This window comes from Falco naumanni, chromosome 20, assembly GCF_017639655.2.
Source record: "Falco naumanni isolate bFalNau1 chromosome 20, bFalNau1.pat, whole genome shotgun sequence".
NCBI lineage: Eukaryota > Metazoa > Chordata > Aves > Falconiformes > Falconidae > Falco > Falco naumanni.
Genome location: NC_054073.1, coordinates 2,310,835 through 2,327,907, shown reverse-complemented (window position 1 = coordinate 2,327,907; position 17,073 = coordinate 2,310,835). Strand labels below are relative to the sequence as shown.

The 17,073-nt window shown below is 61.3% G+C and overlaps 2 protein-coding genes across 2 annotated transcripts; both read left to right on the top strand.

Moving 5' to 3' along the window:
- The first annotated feature begins 299 nt into the window (after window positions 1-299).
- Window positions 300-9,119, top strand: CFAP45 (cilia and flagella associated protein 45). Its single transcript, XM_040618610.1, has 11 exons — window positions 300-499; window positions 3,497-3,633; window positions 5,664-5,805; window positions 6,301-6,471; window positions 6,733-6,911; window positions 7,140-7,269; window positions 7,558-7,704; window positions 7,796-7,909; window positions 8,171-8,364; window positions 8,590-8,814; window positions 8,996-9,119. The coding sequence occupies exons 1-11, from the start codon at window positions 368-370 to the stop codon at window positions 9,117-9,119; spliced, it is 1,695 nt and encodes a 564-aa protein (XP_040474544.1). The 5' UTR covers window positions 300-367.
- A 2,569-nt stretch (window positions 9,120-11,688) lies between these two features.
- Window positions 11,689-15,115, top strand: VSIG8 (V-set and immunoglobulin domain containing 8). Its single transcript, XM_040618788.1, has 7 exons — window positions 11,689-11,797; window positions 12,239-12,414; window positions 12,844-13,045; window positions 13,159-13,323; window positions 13,507-13,629; window positions 13,792-13,927; window positions 14,390-15,115. Exons 1-7 carry the CDS (start codon window positions 11,749-11,751, stop codon window positions 14,559-14,561), a joined length of 1,023 nt encoding a protein of 340 aa, XP_040474722.1. The 5' UTR covers window positions 11,689-11,748; the 3' UTR covers window positions 14,562-15,115.
- The last annotated feature ends 1,958 nt before the right edge of the window (window positions 15,116-17,073 follow it).

Genomic DNA, 17,073 nt, shown 5'->3' with positions numbered 1-17,073 from the left:
GGCTAAGCCGGGGGCTCCCGCCAGGGTACAGGGCATCTGGGCGAGGGGGCACCCCGGGATGGGGACCCCCCCTGCGTTGCATCACGGCATGGCGGCAGCCGTGCCCCGGGGAGGGGCGGGGCCGGCGGGGAAGGGCGGGGCCGGCGGGGAAGGGCGGGGCCGGCGTGAACGCGCATGAGGCCGCGGGTGTGCGTGCGGGGTGTGCCCGGGCACGCGCCCCGCGCCATAGAGCGCCCCCTCCGCAGCCGAGCGCGGCCTTCGGCCCCGCCCCCTGCGCGCGCTCGGGAGCGCCCCGCCCCCGTTTCCAGGGGAGCGCGGGGGGTCGCGGTTGCCATGGCGGCGGGCGGCGGTGGCCGAGCGGAGCGGGATGGTGAGCACGGCCAGCCCCGGTGCACCGGGCCCGGCCCCCCTGCCCCGCCGGGCCCCCAGCCAGCCGCGCCGCCGGGACGGGACGGCCCGGAGCACCGCGGCGGGTGGGATGCTGCTCAGGGAGCGCCAGGTAAGGCGGCCGGGATACCGTGGGGCCACCGCCGGCTGCCCGACCCCCTGCACCGCGCAGGGCCACGGAGGGGGTCGGGGTGCCCGGGACCTCACCAGGCCGGAGCCAGCTCTGTCCCACCCAGCGCACCGTGGTGCTGGGGCCCTGCCCGGTGCTCCCCAGGCACGCCCCAGGCAGGGGGCTCCCAGTGCCTCAGCCCCCCAGCTCATGCTGGCTTGCTCACTGGAGGCTCTTCTCCACCACGTTGCCTCCATGTTCTTTGTTTTCCGTATCTGCCGGGTGAGGGATGCTGTCACAGCCTTGGCCAGCCCTGCCTGGGCCCTGCCACCTCTGCGCCCTGAATTCCTCGCCCCACTGTGGGTTCCCAACATGCGGTTCCTTCTGGGAGCGTGCCACCCCCACCCGTGCCTCCTGGGAGCGTGCCAGGGCCACCGGACCGGGGGCTGTGCGTAACTGTCCTCCTTGACGCCACAGGCATCCACTTTTCACGGAGCAATTAGTTAATTAGTGAGACAAAAGAAGCTTGGGAGGTGAGACGCCCTGGTAAAGGAGAGGAGCCGGCATTACGGGGTCTGTGCATTAGACAGTGGTTATTTCATGTGGGACAGAGAGCCCTTGGAGCAGGGGCTGGAAGCTTCCAGAGAGATCATTGCCAGCATATTTAGGCTTTCATCAGTGAGCTACGAAATCAGTCCCCTTGGAGACGAGGCAGAATTGCAGCAGGTCTCTGACCTTCTGGCTGGATGCCCTGGCCACTGAGAGAGGGGATAAACAGAGAGCAGCAGCTCTTTCCTCTCCGGTCTTGTAAGGAAAAGACTCGCTTCCTCCATGCTCGTCCCTCAGCTGTCCCCAGCTCCCACAGGAGAGCCACAGCCACTGTCACTGAGGCGGATGATGGTATTTTCCAGGGAAGGGTGATGTTTTGTGTGCCTTTCCCCTGCTGCTGCTTCCTCCACCTCCTTTATTGACTCCCAGGTGCTCTCCCTGTGGCAGGTTGAGTTCGTGGCTCCAGCTGTTGGCTCTCCCCACCCTTCGTGTCGTCTTTGACACAGGTTATGACATACGGGCCAGGTTAGACACCGCTGGACTCTGGCCTATCTCACGCTCACTGTCTCTTTGGCTGATGAAACACTGGGGGTCTCTGCGAGGGCTGCCATGAGGGAGCCGCGCTGTGTTCAAGGGGCTTGTTCCTCTGTGGCAGGGGGTGTTTGTGGCTGTCGTTTCCTCTCCTGGGCCTGATCACTTGAAACAAATATGTTCAAAGAGACTTGCCAAATCCCTTTGGCTTTTCAGAGGAGAGGAAGGAAATGTGTAACGAAGATTACCTCCGCTCCCAACTGGAGGCTGTGCGGATGGTTTGCCTCGTGGGGCAGGCGGTCGGGAGCACTCCCAGCAAGCAGCCTGCCCTGGGACTGCCGGGTCCGTGTGCCTCGGATGCCCTGCGAGCCAAGGAGCCCTGGGCAGGTTTATGATCCATTTCCTTGGAGGCCTTCAAGGCAGTTAGATAAAAATGTCATGATGCTCATCTGGGTGTTAATTGAATTCCCTGAGCCTAATCCAAGTCTAGTCCAAGGAGTTCTCCTGGCTCTGGGGATGTGTGGCCTTGCCGCAGTAACACTATCACCTTTGTTTGCTTGGGTGTTTCAGTGCTAAAGCTTTTAATTCAACAGCTCAGGCTTTGGGCCCACAGTGATTCGGAAGCTGCTCCAGCATCTGCCGTGCTGGGCTGCGAGAGACCCTGTACTTCAGGGCCCTCAGACCTGTAAAATAGAAATAATGCAGACCTGTGAAATGGAAATATTGCCTGCAGCAAGTTCCCAGGGAGCTGCTCAGTGCCTGGCCAGCTGTAGGATCTGTTTCAGCAGTCGCTTAAGATTTTAAAGCTGAACTAGTAAATAGAAGTCCAAGGGAAACCACACATCTGTGTGTACCTTAGATTAGCTCTTGTGGTTCCCTGACCCGGGTGAGGATTTCGCTGGGAACGCCTACACTGTGGTTGGGCTCGGGGAAGCGCCCCTGGGCTTGGGAAGCCAAACCGCCCGGCTGGGCTCCCATCTCCTGGCTGGGGACTGTCCTGCTCAGCTGCTGGGGGTTTGTTCTGCAGAGTTGCTCCGAAACGCTTCGGGTTGTCCACCTTCACCCTGGGGTGGACAGGATGCCCGCCCCTGTTATCAAAGACTCTGTGGCCTGATCAGAGGCGGGGGGGTGGTGGTGGAGGGGGCACCATGCATGTTTGGGACACCCCTCACCTGCTCCCACCCCTCTGGGGGCAGCCAGTGCCCACCCTGCCTGGGGGATGCAGAGCGTCCCAAGTCACCCCACAGCTAGGTGACACTTCACTAGGTGGCAGCCACGGCTCAGGCAAAGGGACCCGAACTAGTTCAGGCTGTACTGGGAGGACTGGTTTTTGCCCAGTGCTGTCTGTGGGTTGATCGTCCTGCAAGGCCAGCCCTCAAGCTGCCCCTGCTTCTCCTTCCCCAGACCCCCCCCCCCCCCCCCCCAGCTCCCACTGAGTTTGGGTCAGTCTGTGTTGGTTTCCACTCAGTTTTTCCTGAGTCCGTGGGGCTCAGCAGGACAGAGGTGCCAGTGGCCATGGTGAGGAGTGGGGCAGGGGCCAGCTGCCATCAGCTCAAGGTAGCTGAGGTGATGCTTGAGCATTTGTGAAGTCTCGCCCTGAGCAAGCAGCTGTCAGCTCATGTTTGTTTCACATCTGGGTGAGAGACTAACACCCAGATTTTTATAGTAAAACCAGTGCTGCAGGGGTATTTTTGGTTTTCCTGCTGTCCGCATCAGGCCTTCAGAACTGGGGCTGCCAGGGAAAAACCCTTCCCATGCCCTGATGTCAGTGGTCTCGGTGGGGTGAGAGGCTTTGTCAGAGCTCAGGGGAACCTGCGGCCTCTCGTGCCAGAAGCACTTCTGTGTCTAGGAGCTGGGGGCAGAGAGCTAGGCATGGGCTGGTGGCAGGAAAGCCAGAGTAAACGCCGTCCTTTCTTGTAGAGCCTGCAGCAGCCGTGCTCCAGCAGCCCTGTTGTGATCCTTCAGGATGTGCAGACTGCCCCAAAAGTGTCACCCGCTGGTGGGCACAAGCCTGAGACCACCCGTCTCATCACCAAGGACTTAATCCGTGACCTCATGTAAGTCTGTGCCTGAGTAGCAGCTCTGAAGAGATTTTGGGGTCCTGTGTGTCTGCCACAGCACCATCCCAGTGCACAGAGCTTGTCCTGCCACTAGCCAGGACATCTCAGAGGAGGAGGGACGGGCAGCAGTGCTCCGATATGCCTGGCTTGGGCAGCAATGAAGCCAACAAGCACTAGGCATTTGACAAGAGGCACTGAATCATTGTAAGAACCAGTAATTAGCAACATAAAACCTTCTCAGAAGACAGAAAAGCTCCTTCTGGGCTGAACAGCCCCACAGGGTGGCACGTGCCTCCATCACATATCAGATGCTGCCCCCTGTGCCCTGTTACCCAAAAGCCCCGTGTGAGAAAGGTAGTGGAGCATCACCCACAGCCCCTGCACACTGGCAGCTGTGTGTTTCTCTACAGGGAAGTTTTATAAACAAGACTGAACTGCAAGAACCCTGGCCCTAATTACTACACTTCATTAAAAGCCTCCAGCACATAGACAATAGGGCCATTATCCTGGCCAGCTCCAATTTAGCTTCATTTTAACCTCCCTAAATTTTCCTTGTAGTTGTCGTTTGGTGCAAGATTCATCTTTGCTTCCTGTTTTCAACCTCTGTGTAATGCTCTTACACCCCGTAAAACGTGACACCCGCCCTGCGGATGGTTTGAGTTTGGGTTTTGTGGAGAGTGAAATGGCACAGCGGCACTGGTTCAGGCTTTTGACGCTGGTACCTGGTTTTGTATGTTCATGTTCTTATTTGCCCCTGCTGCTGAAGCTGAGGGCCGATTTGCAGATGTGTCGCGTGGCTGCAGCTCCAGCTGAAGCTGATGGAAACCATTCATGCTGGTTTAATTCCTGAAAATCAGGCCCTAGACATCCCAGGCTGGTCACCCAAACACTGGGGCGACTAAAGCAGTGGCCACTGTATCATTACATTTACTAGTGCCGTTGTGACCATTAACCATTCTTTAAAGCGTCCTGGAATCCGATGCTGTGATGCAGCTCTTGAACGATCATTATGCAGGTATCTGTTCATATTCACAAGGGTGGATGAAAGGTGACACACAATAGTAATGAGTAAATTCTTAGCCCTGAACATCTTCAAAGTGCTCTGTGCATTTTGTTAATATACGCTCCTACACCACACGCGTCACCATGGTATCTGAGTAATACAAAGAGTAATTAACTCCTTACAACTCCTCTGGAAAACAGTCCTGTATTATTATCCACATTTTTACAAGTGGGGAAATGGGGGCACCAAGAGCTTTGGTGATTTCCTCTAAACCACAGCATGAGTCATGGGCAGAGTTTGTGGCTCTGCAGTGTCCACAAAGCCAGGGTGATGGCTGGAGGGACACCTGCCAGTGCTGGGAGGGGAGACGGTGCTCCATGTTTGGGGCAGTGTGGCGTTTCATTGTCTCGTGCCGGGTGGATTCCTGGGGCAGCAGAGCCAAAGTCAAGCTGTGCTGTGCAGATCTGGAGCCTAAGCAAGTTGAGTGTCATTAAACAGAGTGAAAAGGCAGCTCCTGCTCCCCAAAAATCTGTCCAGACAGAACATTTTGTCTGGACAAGCAAGAGCAGCGATAGTCAGTCTGGGGGGCCAGGGATGAGAATCATGTCCCGCTGGAAAAGGAGTGAGGGCAGTGGTCAGAATTTTCCTCAAATGAGTGCTGGGAAGGCCAAGTTGGACTGAAATACTTTCAGCATTTTTTATTGGGGCTGACCAGGGCCATGCTGAATATTTTGGGGTTTTCCTGGGAGGTCCCTGGCTACCCTGCTGAAGATCCTCTCCCCCTGCATCACAGCACAATGCCACTTTCACTGCACTTTCTGTTTCTTCCTCCCCTCTGTCCAGGAGAGTCAGGTCCCCACAGCTCAGGTGCTTCCTGCATTGCTCTCAGGTGACTCCTGGTTGTGGAGCCGCTCCTGCCGCCCCCAGTGTGGGCAGCCCAGGGAGGGCAGGGAATGGAGGGAGCTGTTGGAGACTCCATGCCACTGACTGCTTTCTCTCTGTGCCCTCTTCCCCATACCCACAGCATCCCTGCAGAGAAGCCAGCAGCATCCCTTATTATTGGTCAGGAGGATTTCCAGCGCATTAAAGCAGCAGCTCGAGTCCTGACCACGGAGCAGCGTGAGGCCAAGCTGGCAGCCCTCAAAGCGGAGAAGGAAGCCGTTCTCGTAGGCATTGCCCCTCCTGCTCCTTCTTTCCCTGCTTGCCGACAGGTCTCGGGCTGTGGGTGGAGGTGGATGCATCCAGGTAGAGCCAACTTTGTAGGTCAGAGATGCGACAGCTGGGGCTGTCCCTGGAGCTCTGCTCAGGGGCCACCACCTTCATCCCTTCTTTGCCCTCATTTTGGTGTGCCCATTGCCGCCAGGGCAGCGTGCAGGGGAGGCAGCATGGCTGCGCTTTTTGGGTCTCCACTGATCCACAGCCCAGGAATGGCTGTGCAGGTTCCCTTGGGTTTGACTGGTCTGTGGATGGGGAAGAAATCCCACGCTGGTTGCATCCAGCAGTGCCACACTGCTTGTTCCCCCAGCCCATGGTGACCCTGGCAGTGCTGGAGTGTGCCCCTTGTGAGTCAGACAGCCCCACAGCACCCTCGGGCAGGCTCAGCCTTGCAGGGCTGCCCCAGGAGGGTGTCTGGCTTTCAGCAGCCCTACCTGTCCCTTCAGGAGGCGGTGAGCGCACGCAAAAGTGCGGCGAAGCAGAAGGCCATCCTGCAGCAGCAGACAGAGAAGCTGAGTGAGCTGGAGGAAGCAGCACGGGAGCGGGCCCAGTACCTGCTGCAGCGGGCAAGCAGGATGCGCATGGAGCAGGAAGACGAGATCAAGGAGTTCAATGAGGTAGGACCAGAGGCTCCCATACATCACCCAGCACCACAGGGCCTCCTGCCTGCATCAAGACCTGCCTGAGCTGCCTGTGTGGACAGGCTGCTGAGAGCCCCCGTGAACTTCACCTAGCTACTCTAGACCTAAACCCCGCTCCACTTGCTGCTACCCAGGGTCTTCCTCTTCTCCCCTTTCCCCCCTCCTCATCTGTGTGTCTGTCCCTGCTGCTGCTGCCAGCTCTGGCTCAGAGACCAGGGAGACCTGCTGTCCCCACAGCTGATCCTTGGTGCCAAGTGCCACATGATCCGTGACACGCAGATCCTCGAGAAGCAGCTCATCACAAAAGAGCTGGAGGAAGAAGAGAAGCGCCTGGCCAAGATGATGGAGGTGGAGAGGAAAAAGGCTGATGAGATGCAGGAGGAACTGGAGCGCAAGAGGAAGCAGGAGCTGATCAGGTTTGCAGAAGGGCCCCTCTTCCCTGCAGAGGCATCTGTCCCCTTCCCAGGCCTTGTGCCAAAGCTAGGGTATCCTCCGGCTGCTGGCTTCACACCACAGCTCCCGGTCACTGCAGATGGACTGGGCAGCATGAGGCAGCAGACACACCACCTGATGTCTGTGCCAGCATTTCTGCTTCTGGGAGTGTGACAGAGCCAGAGGGAACCCTTCTGCTTTCTTCTTTCCAGAGGGAGGCAGGAGCTTGTGAAACAGATGGAGCAGAATGCAGAGGAGCGGGCTCTGAGAGCCAAGCAACGGGACCAGGAGGCACAGCAGCTGCTGGAGTACCTGGAGAAGCTGAAGATGGAGGACCTGCAGGTGCGACCAGCGAGGTGCCAGGGAGCAGGGGAGACTGGAGTTAGGTTTTCACGTTGTCGGAAGGGCGACCCAGTGCTGGCTAAGTCAGGCTTGGTGTGTGGAGACAACACCTGGCAGAATTAAAGCTCTGGGGAAGAAGCTAAGCCATCCTCAGAAAGTGACCTGAGCTGCTGAGCCTTCCCTTGCCCCAAGTGTGCTTCTGGGCCCTCAGAAAGGCACATGGGGAGGAGCAGTGGGAGAGCTTTGTGCTGCAGCGCTTTACCCTGTCACCCTCTGACCCTCTTTCAGGACTTGGAGCGAAAACAGGAGCAACAGAAGAAGATCCAGGCTGAGATTAAACGCATCAACGATGAGAACCAGAGACGCAAGGAGGAGCAGCGGGAGCTGGAGAGGATGGCAGACAAGCGGGTGCTTGAGTACCAGAGGCAGAAAATGGTAATCGGACTGAGTGTATGTGGCACTGGCATAGGTTCATCAGGCAGCAGAGGTGCCACAGGGAGCTGCCACAAGGCTCTGTCCCTTGCAGGAGCGTGAGGCTGAGGTTGAAGCTGAGCAGGAGAGGATCCGTTGGGAGAAGGAGAAGGAGATGGCACAATTGAGAGCCATGCAAGAGAGGGCCCGGGACCGTCAGGCAGAGCAGGTGAGCAGCTTGTTGACATGCCATGTGCTCCCATGCTGGCTCACTTGCCACCGCCCCAGCAAAGTGGAAGCTCCCCTGGATGTGATAGGTCTACTGGGGTGTTGCAGGTCTGGACCAGCACCTGGAGCCAGGTGAGGTTCTAGAGCAATGCTGGCCATGGTACGGGGAGAGAGGCAAAACCCCAGTCAAGTGCTCCCGTAGCTCCCCCTGAGGCTAAATCCTCCACAACCCCTCCGTGTCACCACTGTCCCCCGTTGGCAGGATGCACTGAGGGCCAAGCGCAGCCAAGAGGCTGCTGAGCGAGAGTGGCGGCGCAAGGAGAAGGAGGTGGCACAGAGAAGGGCTGAGATGAACCAGATGCTGAAGCAGAGCCGCCTGGAGCAGATTGCCCAGCGGGAGCACACCATGGCCATGCACGTGCAGCAGGACCGCCACGAGTTTGAGAAGACCCTCAGGTGAGAAGGATGGCGCTAGGAGCTCGCTGGCAAGACGGCTGGGCGCTGCCTTGCAAAATAGGGCCAAAGGATGGGTGACATGGCAGTAGGGGGGCTGCCATGGGGGCTCCCAGCAACAAGTCAGCGCAGCCGGTGGGTCTGGTGCTGGCCAAGGCCCTGCAGGCAGGTATTGGCACGTGCCAGGGCTGGAGTGGGGCCTTTCATCTGCCCTGAGCTCTCTTGCAGGGCCCAGAAGGAGCAGGTGGAGAAGGAGAAGGCAGAGGAAGCACGGAGGGCAGGTCTGCAGCTTGCCTATGCTAGTGATATCCAGCGCCAGATGCGGGAGCGCCAGCAGCAGCTGGCACAGGAGCGGGTGGCTGCCTTTGAGGAGTGCCAGCGGCTTGAGGAGGAGGCCCACCAGCGCAGCCAGCGTATCACCCAGCTCAAGCAGCAGAAGATGCGGGAGCTCAGGTGATGTGCTGCCAGCAGCCATTTACTTCCCTGGTTCACTGCATGTCCCAAAGTCCTTCCTGACTTCCCACCTCACAGGTTCCTTTGCATCCTCATCAAACAAGATCCACTCCGGGGCCACAGTCCTAAAGCTTGGCTCTGGTGTAGCACAGGGTGCCTGATGATTTTTTTTCCTCCACAGAGCCTCTGGCATCCCTGAGAAGTACTGCGCCCAGGTGGAGCGAAGGGCCCTGAGCCGAGCAAGCGCAGCCCCTGGCCAGGCTCAGTCCCACAAGGAGCAGAGCTCATGTTCCCCAGCAACTTAGGGGTTCCCATTTTCTTAGGCTGAATTTTCTACAAACAGAGGAACAAAGATGTTTGTGGAGCAGATGGTATCTTTCGACCTTCTCTCGTCTCAGGTTTGCGGGCCAGGAGCTGCCCTTGGGAGTGGAGTAGCCCAAAGGCTCACTGTCCACTCCTGGGATGGAGGTTGCCCCTTGCCCGCCTCCCCACATCCACTGGCAGAAAGCTGTCAGAGGTGGCCCATGTCCTTGGAGGGGCCAGGAGCATCCCCAGGCCCTCAGTGCAGCTTGGTATCACCGAACCGGCAGGGGTGCTCTCAGCCTGCGCGGGGTGGCTCAGGTGGGGTCCCCGTGAGCCAGGCAAGCTCTTTTCTACACGCACAGCCCTGGCTGCCCACAGCTGCATCAGCCCTGGCAGTGCCACCTTCTCACCGAGGTGTCACCTCCAGGCCCTGCGGCAGTGGCCTTCTTCAGGGGCAAACCAAAGAGACCGAAGCATGATGCAAACGTTTAAAATCCATTTGGATAGAGACTGGCAGTTTCAGAGGGCTGGGATCCTGTAGGAGTGGCTCTGATTAATTGTCAGAGCAGCTGAAAAATAAGGAGAGCTGGCAAAGGTGAGACTGCCCAGGGCAGGGGGACAGCTCGGAGGACTCTGCTGTGAACACTGAGTCTCTTGGGTTGGGTAAATAGCAAGGAAAAAATGCCATAGCCTTTTGTTATCCCTTCCTTGTCTTCGTCCCCATGGTGTGATGGAGCCAGGTGCTGTGGGGCTGTGCTGTCCCTTCTGGGGCAGGGGCTGAATCGTGTCACCGGCTCTGCCTGCATCTGCCACCTCAGACCTGACCCCAACCCTGAGGAAGCCCCCAGGGCTGCCAAGCTCTCTGGGGCCCCTGGGGCCTCGGCGCTGGTGCCTGGCCCACAAAGCATGTGCAGTGCTCTCTGCTAGGCTGGGCTGTCCATCCCCAGGCCCCAGCGGCCACGCGCCAGCCGTGCTGCTCTCGGTCACCACCTTGGCCAGGCAGTCACAGCCTTGTTCTAGGCCAGGCTCAGCCTGGAGGGTTTCAAAGCCACCACACCAGCCGCAGGGCGCTGTGACCACCAGTGGGCCACCAGCCAGGGTGGAGTGGCTTCCCCACCCTTTGTGCGTGAGTTAGACCTCCTTGCACCAAGGAATGCAGGAGTCAGGCTGGGGAGCCAGCACCACGCCAGGAAGGAGCCCCGAGCCACAGTGAGCCACAGCCCCGTCATGGCAGGAACAGACCCTGCCACGCGGGAGCAGCCCCGGCAGGCGGCATCCCTCAACGCCTCGGTGCTGCCCTGGGGCCAGACCCTGCACAGGGGGCCCTGAAATCACAGACGCGGCAAAACACGTGCCAGACTCGGCCCCAGTTCCCAGCACAGGGCCGGTAAGGGTTAACTGGCAGCAGTGAGCTCAGCTTGGGGCCAGTAAATGGAGCAGCTCTTGGCCCCGGGTACTGTTTGGGACCGGCTGGGTGGTGTTGCCCAGCCGGCTGGGGCAGTCGTGGTGTGGAAAGGTGTGGAAAGCACTAGCATGGCCAAGCAGTGCTGCAGGGCAGGGCACAGGTGAGCTGGACATGGGCCCTGACCTGGCCCACAGCACCAGAGCAGCCCGGTGTGGGGGCTCATCCCCCTCCAATGGATGCAGGCATGAAGAGTGCCCATAGCTAGGGCTGTCTACCAGCTGAGCATCCCCAGTGTGGCACCCAGCACCCACAGCTAAACATCCCCATCCCAAACTCCTGCATCCCTGCTGAGCATCCCTGTCCCCGACTCTTGCCCTCAGATTCCAGCAGGTTTCAGCCACTCTGTTCCTCCCCTTTGTCTGTCCCAGGCTCCTCCAGCCACACTGCTTGTCCCCTCCGCTGTGCTGAGCGTGGTCCAGGATGTGCTGCCCCTCTTGTTGCCATGCCACAGTGTCCCTGTGCAGTGTGCCATGGCCTGGAGCACCAGCCAGGTCTCTGCACTGCATTTCAGCAGTGCCACCAGCACAGGCTTGGTGGGTGCTGCAGTTCCCACATGCTCGTTTGCTGAGGGGGCAGGACCAGAGGAGGGATCTGCAAGAGCTTAAGCTCATGGTCAAACCACACCTTTAAGCTCTTCCAAATGCCCCAAGTCCTGCTCCAAGACCAAAATCTTTTTGGGACCTGCATGGGGCGAAGCTGGCACTTCCATGTAGCTGTGGTGCTCAGCCATGCTTGGGCTGCTCCCACAGAGTCCCAGGCACCCAGGACTGCAGAGTCCCACCAGGCACACTCATCCCATCAGTACCCACACTAGTGTACCAGCCACTGGGTGCTGTGGTGTCCATGGCCCCCTGGATCGCTGCTCCAGATGCCCCTGGGTGTGCTGGTGCTCCCTGCCTGCACTGCCTGCAGTGGCCCCCAGCCTGGGTCTGGCTCGATGGTAGCCCATACCATGGCGATGCTTAATTACCGGGTAGGGAGTGGAGCAGGGCGGCATCACTCACGCACAGCTTGGAGCCACTCAGTCATCCCAAAGGCATCCGCCCCACAGGGAGGAGCGCCCCAGCCCAGCATGTAAAAGCAGCCCCGCACGGCTGGCTGCCTTGTCGCCTCGGAGCCTCCTCCGCTCCCGCTCCTCCTCACCGGCCCGGCACGGCTGCAGCGTCATGGCAGGGCACGGCGCCAGCCTGCTCCTGCTCCTGGGTCTCATGCCAGGTAGGCGTTGATGGATCCCTGCACTTGGACCCACTCCTGCAGCAATGTCACCGAGGATGGAGGGAGTCCCTGCCCAGCCACGGGGCACCCCAGGGTGCTGGATGCACCCCATGGTCAGCAGAGCACCTGCAGCCAGGACTGCTCCTGCCCCAACACCCACCTGTGTTGGCCAGAGCCAGGCAGGTGGCATTGACCCTGCCATGTCCCTTTGTCCCCAACACAGCTTCGCAGGACCCAGATGGTGCCAGCGCTGATGGGTGCTCAAGCCCACCAGGACACCCAGCCCCTGTGGGTGCCTGATCCTGACAGACAGGTCCCTGCCCTATTCCTGCTCCCCACAAGCTGGGTGCTGTCAGGTGTGGGGTCAGGGTGCACTGGGGCACAGGTTTGGGGTGCCTGTGTGCTCCCTAGCTGGTGCAATGGGTGCTGTTCTCTCCCCAGCTCTGCTCCTGGCCGTCAGGATCAACAGCAAGGGCCGGGAGGTGCTGTACCTGGCCAAGGGCGACTCAGTGAAACTGGGCTGCCCCTATGTCCTCGAGCCTGAAGACAACGGTCCCCAGGGTGTGGGCATCGAGTGGATCCAGATCACACCCGAGCGGACTGGCCCCGAGAATGTGGTGAGTGTCACTTGCCCCAGCAACTGCTGTCCCACCATGCAGGCAGGGCAGGCAGGGCAGGCATGGCTGGGATGGACCAGATGGAGCCCAGCTGAGCAGGCAGGACAGGCAAGGTCTGGCAGGGCAAGGAAGGACCTGGCAGAGCAGCCAGGGTTTGGAAGGACCAAAGCCCAGTAGAGCAGGCAGGACAGGCAAAGTCTGGCAGGGGAGGGGAAGGTCTGGGTAGGGCAGGCAGAGCCAGCAGGGTCTGGGCGTGCTGGGCTGGGAAGGACCAGGCAGGACAGGGAAGGGACTAAGCAGGGTCTGGTAGGGCAGGGAAGGAACAGGCAGAGGGGGGTGCCGGGCGGTGCATTTCCCTCCCAAGCTGACAGCCCCGGGTCCCCCCACCCGGACCAGCCCTGCCCAGTCTCTCTGCTTGCCCCCCCCCAGTTCCTGTCCTACCAGGACCACCACGTCAACTACGGCAGTGGCTCGGGGCTCCAGGACCGGGTGGCTTTTGTGCAAAATGACCCCAGCCAGTACGACGCCTCCATCCGCCTGGCCGACCTGCAGGTCTCCGACACTGGCACCTACCAGTGCCGGGTGAAGAAAAACACCGTGGCTGTGCACGAGGTCATCGTCACTGTGCAAGGTGAGCCCCCCACGCCACCCACCCACCCTGCTCCCATGTGCCCCCTTCTGGGCACCCCAGGTGACTCCCCCCCCCCAGTGGCCCTAGCAGTGAAGATGTCCCTCTCCCTGCAGAGAAGCCAGTCACCCCACAGTGCTGGACCGAGGGGGAGCTGATAGAAGGGAGCAGCATCCTGCTGCGGTGCTACAGCCGGGGGGGCACCTCCCCGCTTGCCTACCAGTGGGCCAAGCTGGCTGATGGCTACGGCGGGGGACGCCTGCCCTCAGGCACCATCCAAGGTGGGTGCTGGTGCTTACCTGGGGGGGGGGCTCTGCTGGGTGTGGGGGATGCTCCTGGGTGAGGTGTGAGTGCATGAGTTGGTGGGTGTCCATGTCTGTACGCACCCATGTCGCTGTGCACCTGTGTCCAGAGTGCGGGTGCCGATAGGGTTGGGCTGACCGGGCTGTCTGTCCATGCTGCAGGACGAGCTCCTGGCGACCTGTTAATCCGCAGCCTGTCGGAGGTGCATGCCGGCATCTACCAGTGCCGCGTCACCAACCGTGTGGGCTACTCTGTGTGCCAGCTCAACCTCAGCCCTTCACCAAGTAAGTGCCACAGCTGAGGGGGTCTGCACAAGCAGGGGCTGGCTCTGCGTGCCAGGGTGCCACTGGGGACTGGCTTTGCATGCCAGGGTGCCACCAGGGGCATGGTGACCAGTGGGCAGCCGGCAGGGAAGCCGGCAGTGACAGGCTGTGCTCCCGCGGCAGGAGGAAGGCAGGCAGGCATCATCGTGGGCTCCATTCTGGGTTCCCTCCTGCTCCTCAGCCTGCTTGGGCTCCTCATCTGGGCGCTGATCTGCCGCTACCGTCGGAAGGAGTGCCAGCGGACCTGCAGTGACTGCAGGTGAGGGGCACAGGATGGACACAGGGCCAGTGGGCACCGGTGGGTGCCATGGGCCACTGATGGGCATCACTGGGCATTACTGGGGACCTATGGGCACCTGTGGGCGCTGCTGGCACTAATGGCCACTGCGGGTCACCTATGGGTACCACCAGACAATGCTGGGAACTAACAGGCACAGATGGGCACCAATGGGCGGCACTGGGTGCTGATAGGTACCACTAGGAACTGCAAGGTACTCATGGACCCAGTGAGCACTGGTAGGTGCCATCAGGTACTGATGGGTGCCATAGGGAGCTGATGGGCACCAACAGATGCTGGTGAGTGCCACCAGGCACTGGATGGCAGTGATAGAAACCAGTAGGGTGACAATAGGGCACTGCTGAGCATCCATGAGCACCGAGGGGTGCCACCAGGCACTGCTGAGCACTGATGGGAGCTGCTGGGGTTCCCCTCTGCCTGCAGGAGCAGCACAGGTGGCACCATGACCCGCGCCTGCAACGTCTGCACTCACCACAGCTACTCGCCCCATGGCATCAGCTACATGCAGTGCCAGCACAGCGACGGTGATGAGCGGGCGGCCGCTCTCATGTGCAATGAAGGCATGCGGCACCAAGTCACCTGCCCAGCATTGTAACCCCCACACCGGCCCCGTGTCCACCCCCGATTCGGCTCCACTGGGGGAGCGACCACCAGCCCAGAGCCAGCAGCACCGCCGGGGTCCGGCACCAAGCGGCGCAGGGCTGTGCCGCCAGGGCTCGCCGTGCAAATTGAAGTCAGGAATCCAGCTCTCTCCTCCCCCCTGAAACAGCCCCGGCTTCAAGCAAACTTCGTTTGGGTTCATCAGTCTTGTTGGTTTTCTTTTTTTTTTTTTTGGCCCCTTTTTTTGTATGTGTCCCCCACCCCCACCAGCCACAGCCCGGCTTTCAGGGCAGCTCCCAGCCCTGCTCCCGGAGGCATCCCTTGCTAGCGCAGCAATATTTATTTCTCTCCAGCCCGTCCCCTCGGTGTCAAGCAGGGACGCGGCAGCCCCGAATCGCCCAGACTGGCTGCCCAGCAGCCTCCTGCCTCTGGCCCGGCGCTGCCAGCGCCCCCACATTGGCTTCAGCAATTGGGTGTTATTCGTGATGAGATGCCATTGGCACCAGGATTTGCAGTTTGGAACAAGAAAAAACGAAAAGAAATAAATTAAAGTGAATACAGTGCTGTCCTGTCATGTCTCACCCATCCCCAGCTGGGCCGCCCGGGGAGGAGGCAGCTGCTGGCACCAGCATCGTGTTTGGGAAGGTCTGAGGGAATCGTCAGCACCGATTCACTGGCGTGATGGACGGAAGCTCATCCCGGGATGGGTCCTGTAACGCCACAGTGGTGGCACCTGGCACGTTCCCAGCAGTACCTATCCTGGTGTCCCTGTGCAGATGCTGCTGACACAACCCCGCAGCACCCATGGGTGCTTTCTGGGGCTGCTGCCAGGGCACGCTGCCACGTGGCCACGAGTGCCCCATGCCGGACAAACTGGTACATGCTGGGGAGCCATGGCTGCTGGCAGGTCTGGCAGGAGCCAGGATGCAGCTGCCGCAGCCCCCGCCCCCCCCCAGCAGGTGGGGGTCAGAGCTTCGAGCAGGGGGCGAGGGTGGTCCCAAACAGCACAGGTGCCCATACCAGGGTGCCTGCACCCCAGCCTTAACCCTGACCCTGTGCCAGTGCAGCCCGTAAGCCTGAACCTGACCCCAGCCTGACTCACCCAAAGGCTGCTGCGACCTCCACAGTGACCCCGACACCCCACACTAACCCTCACCATACCTAGCGATGACCCCAAGCCTCGCGTCAGTTCTGACCCCCATGGTAACCCTCCCGCGGGTGCTCGCCCCCATCCCCACCGCTGACTCGACCCCCACACCTGCCCCAGAGCTGCTAGTGGGGGAGGGCCCGTGGGCGGGGGGCTGCCCTGGCCGAGCCTGGTCCTCTGCCCCGCCGGCAGTCCTGGCCCGCCACAGCTCCGACTCCCGTCTCTGACCTTGACCCCTAAGCCCGACCCCAGCCCCACCTCGGCCAGAGCCGGCACCGGCCTGAGCCCCCTGACCGGCCCCCGCCCTGGCCCCGCCGCCCCTCCCGCCCGCCGTGCACCGGCACCGGCACCGACACCGGCACCGGCCGCAGGGCAGGTGCCGTGACGTCACGGGTCCCGCCCCCGCCCCCCGGCAGCGCCCGTCGCGGCCGCCAGGGGGCGCGCGCGGCCCCAGGTCACGAGGTGGGGTTGCCATGAGACGGCGCGCGCGGCCCGCGGCGGCCCCTCCCCCTGCGGAACCGTGGCGGGCCCGGCCCAGCCCAGCCGGCGGAGACCCCCGGGCTGCCCGCCCCGGGCCCGGCCCCTGAGACCCCTCCAACCCCAGCCTGCACCTCCGGGACCCCGCTCAGCCCCAGCCCCGACCACCAGGGACCCCCCTCAGCCCTGGCTTGGACCACCGGGACCCCCCCCCCCCCAACTCCAGCCTGCACGCCTGAGACCCCCTGGGACCACCCCTCAGCCCTGGCCCCAACCACCCGGGACCCCTGGGACCCCCCCAACCCCAGCCTGCACCTCCGGCACCCCCTGGGACCCCCCTCAGCTGTGGCCTAGACCCCTCCCCAGGACACCTGGCCATACACCCACCCCACCTTCCCCAGCCGCCCTTGCTGCGGGAGGGCTCCGCGCTGTCACCGATGACCAGGGGCACCTGCTCCCCCCCGTGCCCCGCTCTCAGGTGGAGAGGTGCTACGGGGGTAGCAGTGGGGGCTCCCTGGGGGCCCCAACACCCTCACCAGGGCCCACTCTGCCCCTCCTCTTCCTCCCAGGCCTCCCCGTGGGGCACATTGTGGGGACCTGGGACCTGCCGAGGACTCCCCGGCCAGGCTGACCTGACCTCCCACTCGGCTACAGCAGCTCCAGGACCCACGGCCCTGACTGCGCCGCAGCAGCATCGGGACGGAGATCACGGGAGCAGGTAGGTGCCCCTTCCCGGGGGACTGGCATGGTGCCCACTGGGGCTCCTATGCCCACCCCCGGTGGGGTCTGTCACGAGCAAGTCACGGTGGTCCCTGCACTGCAGGAAGCAAACGCTGGGAGAGGGTTTCCAGGGCTGGGGACCGGCCATGTGCAGATTTCGGGG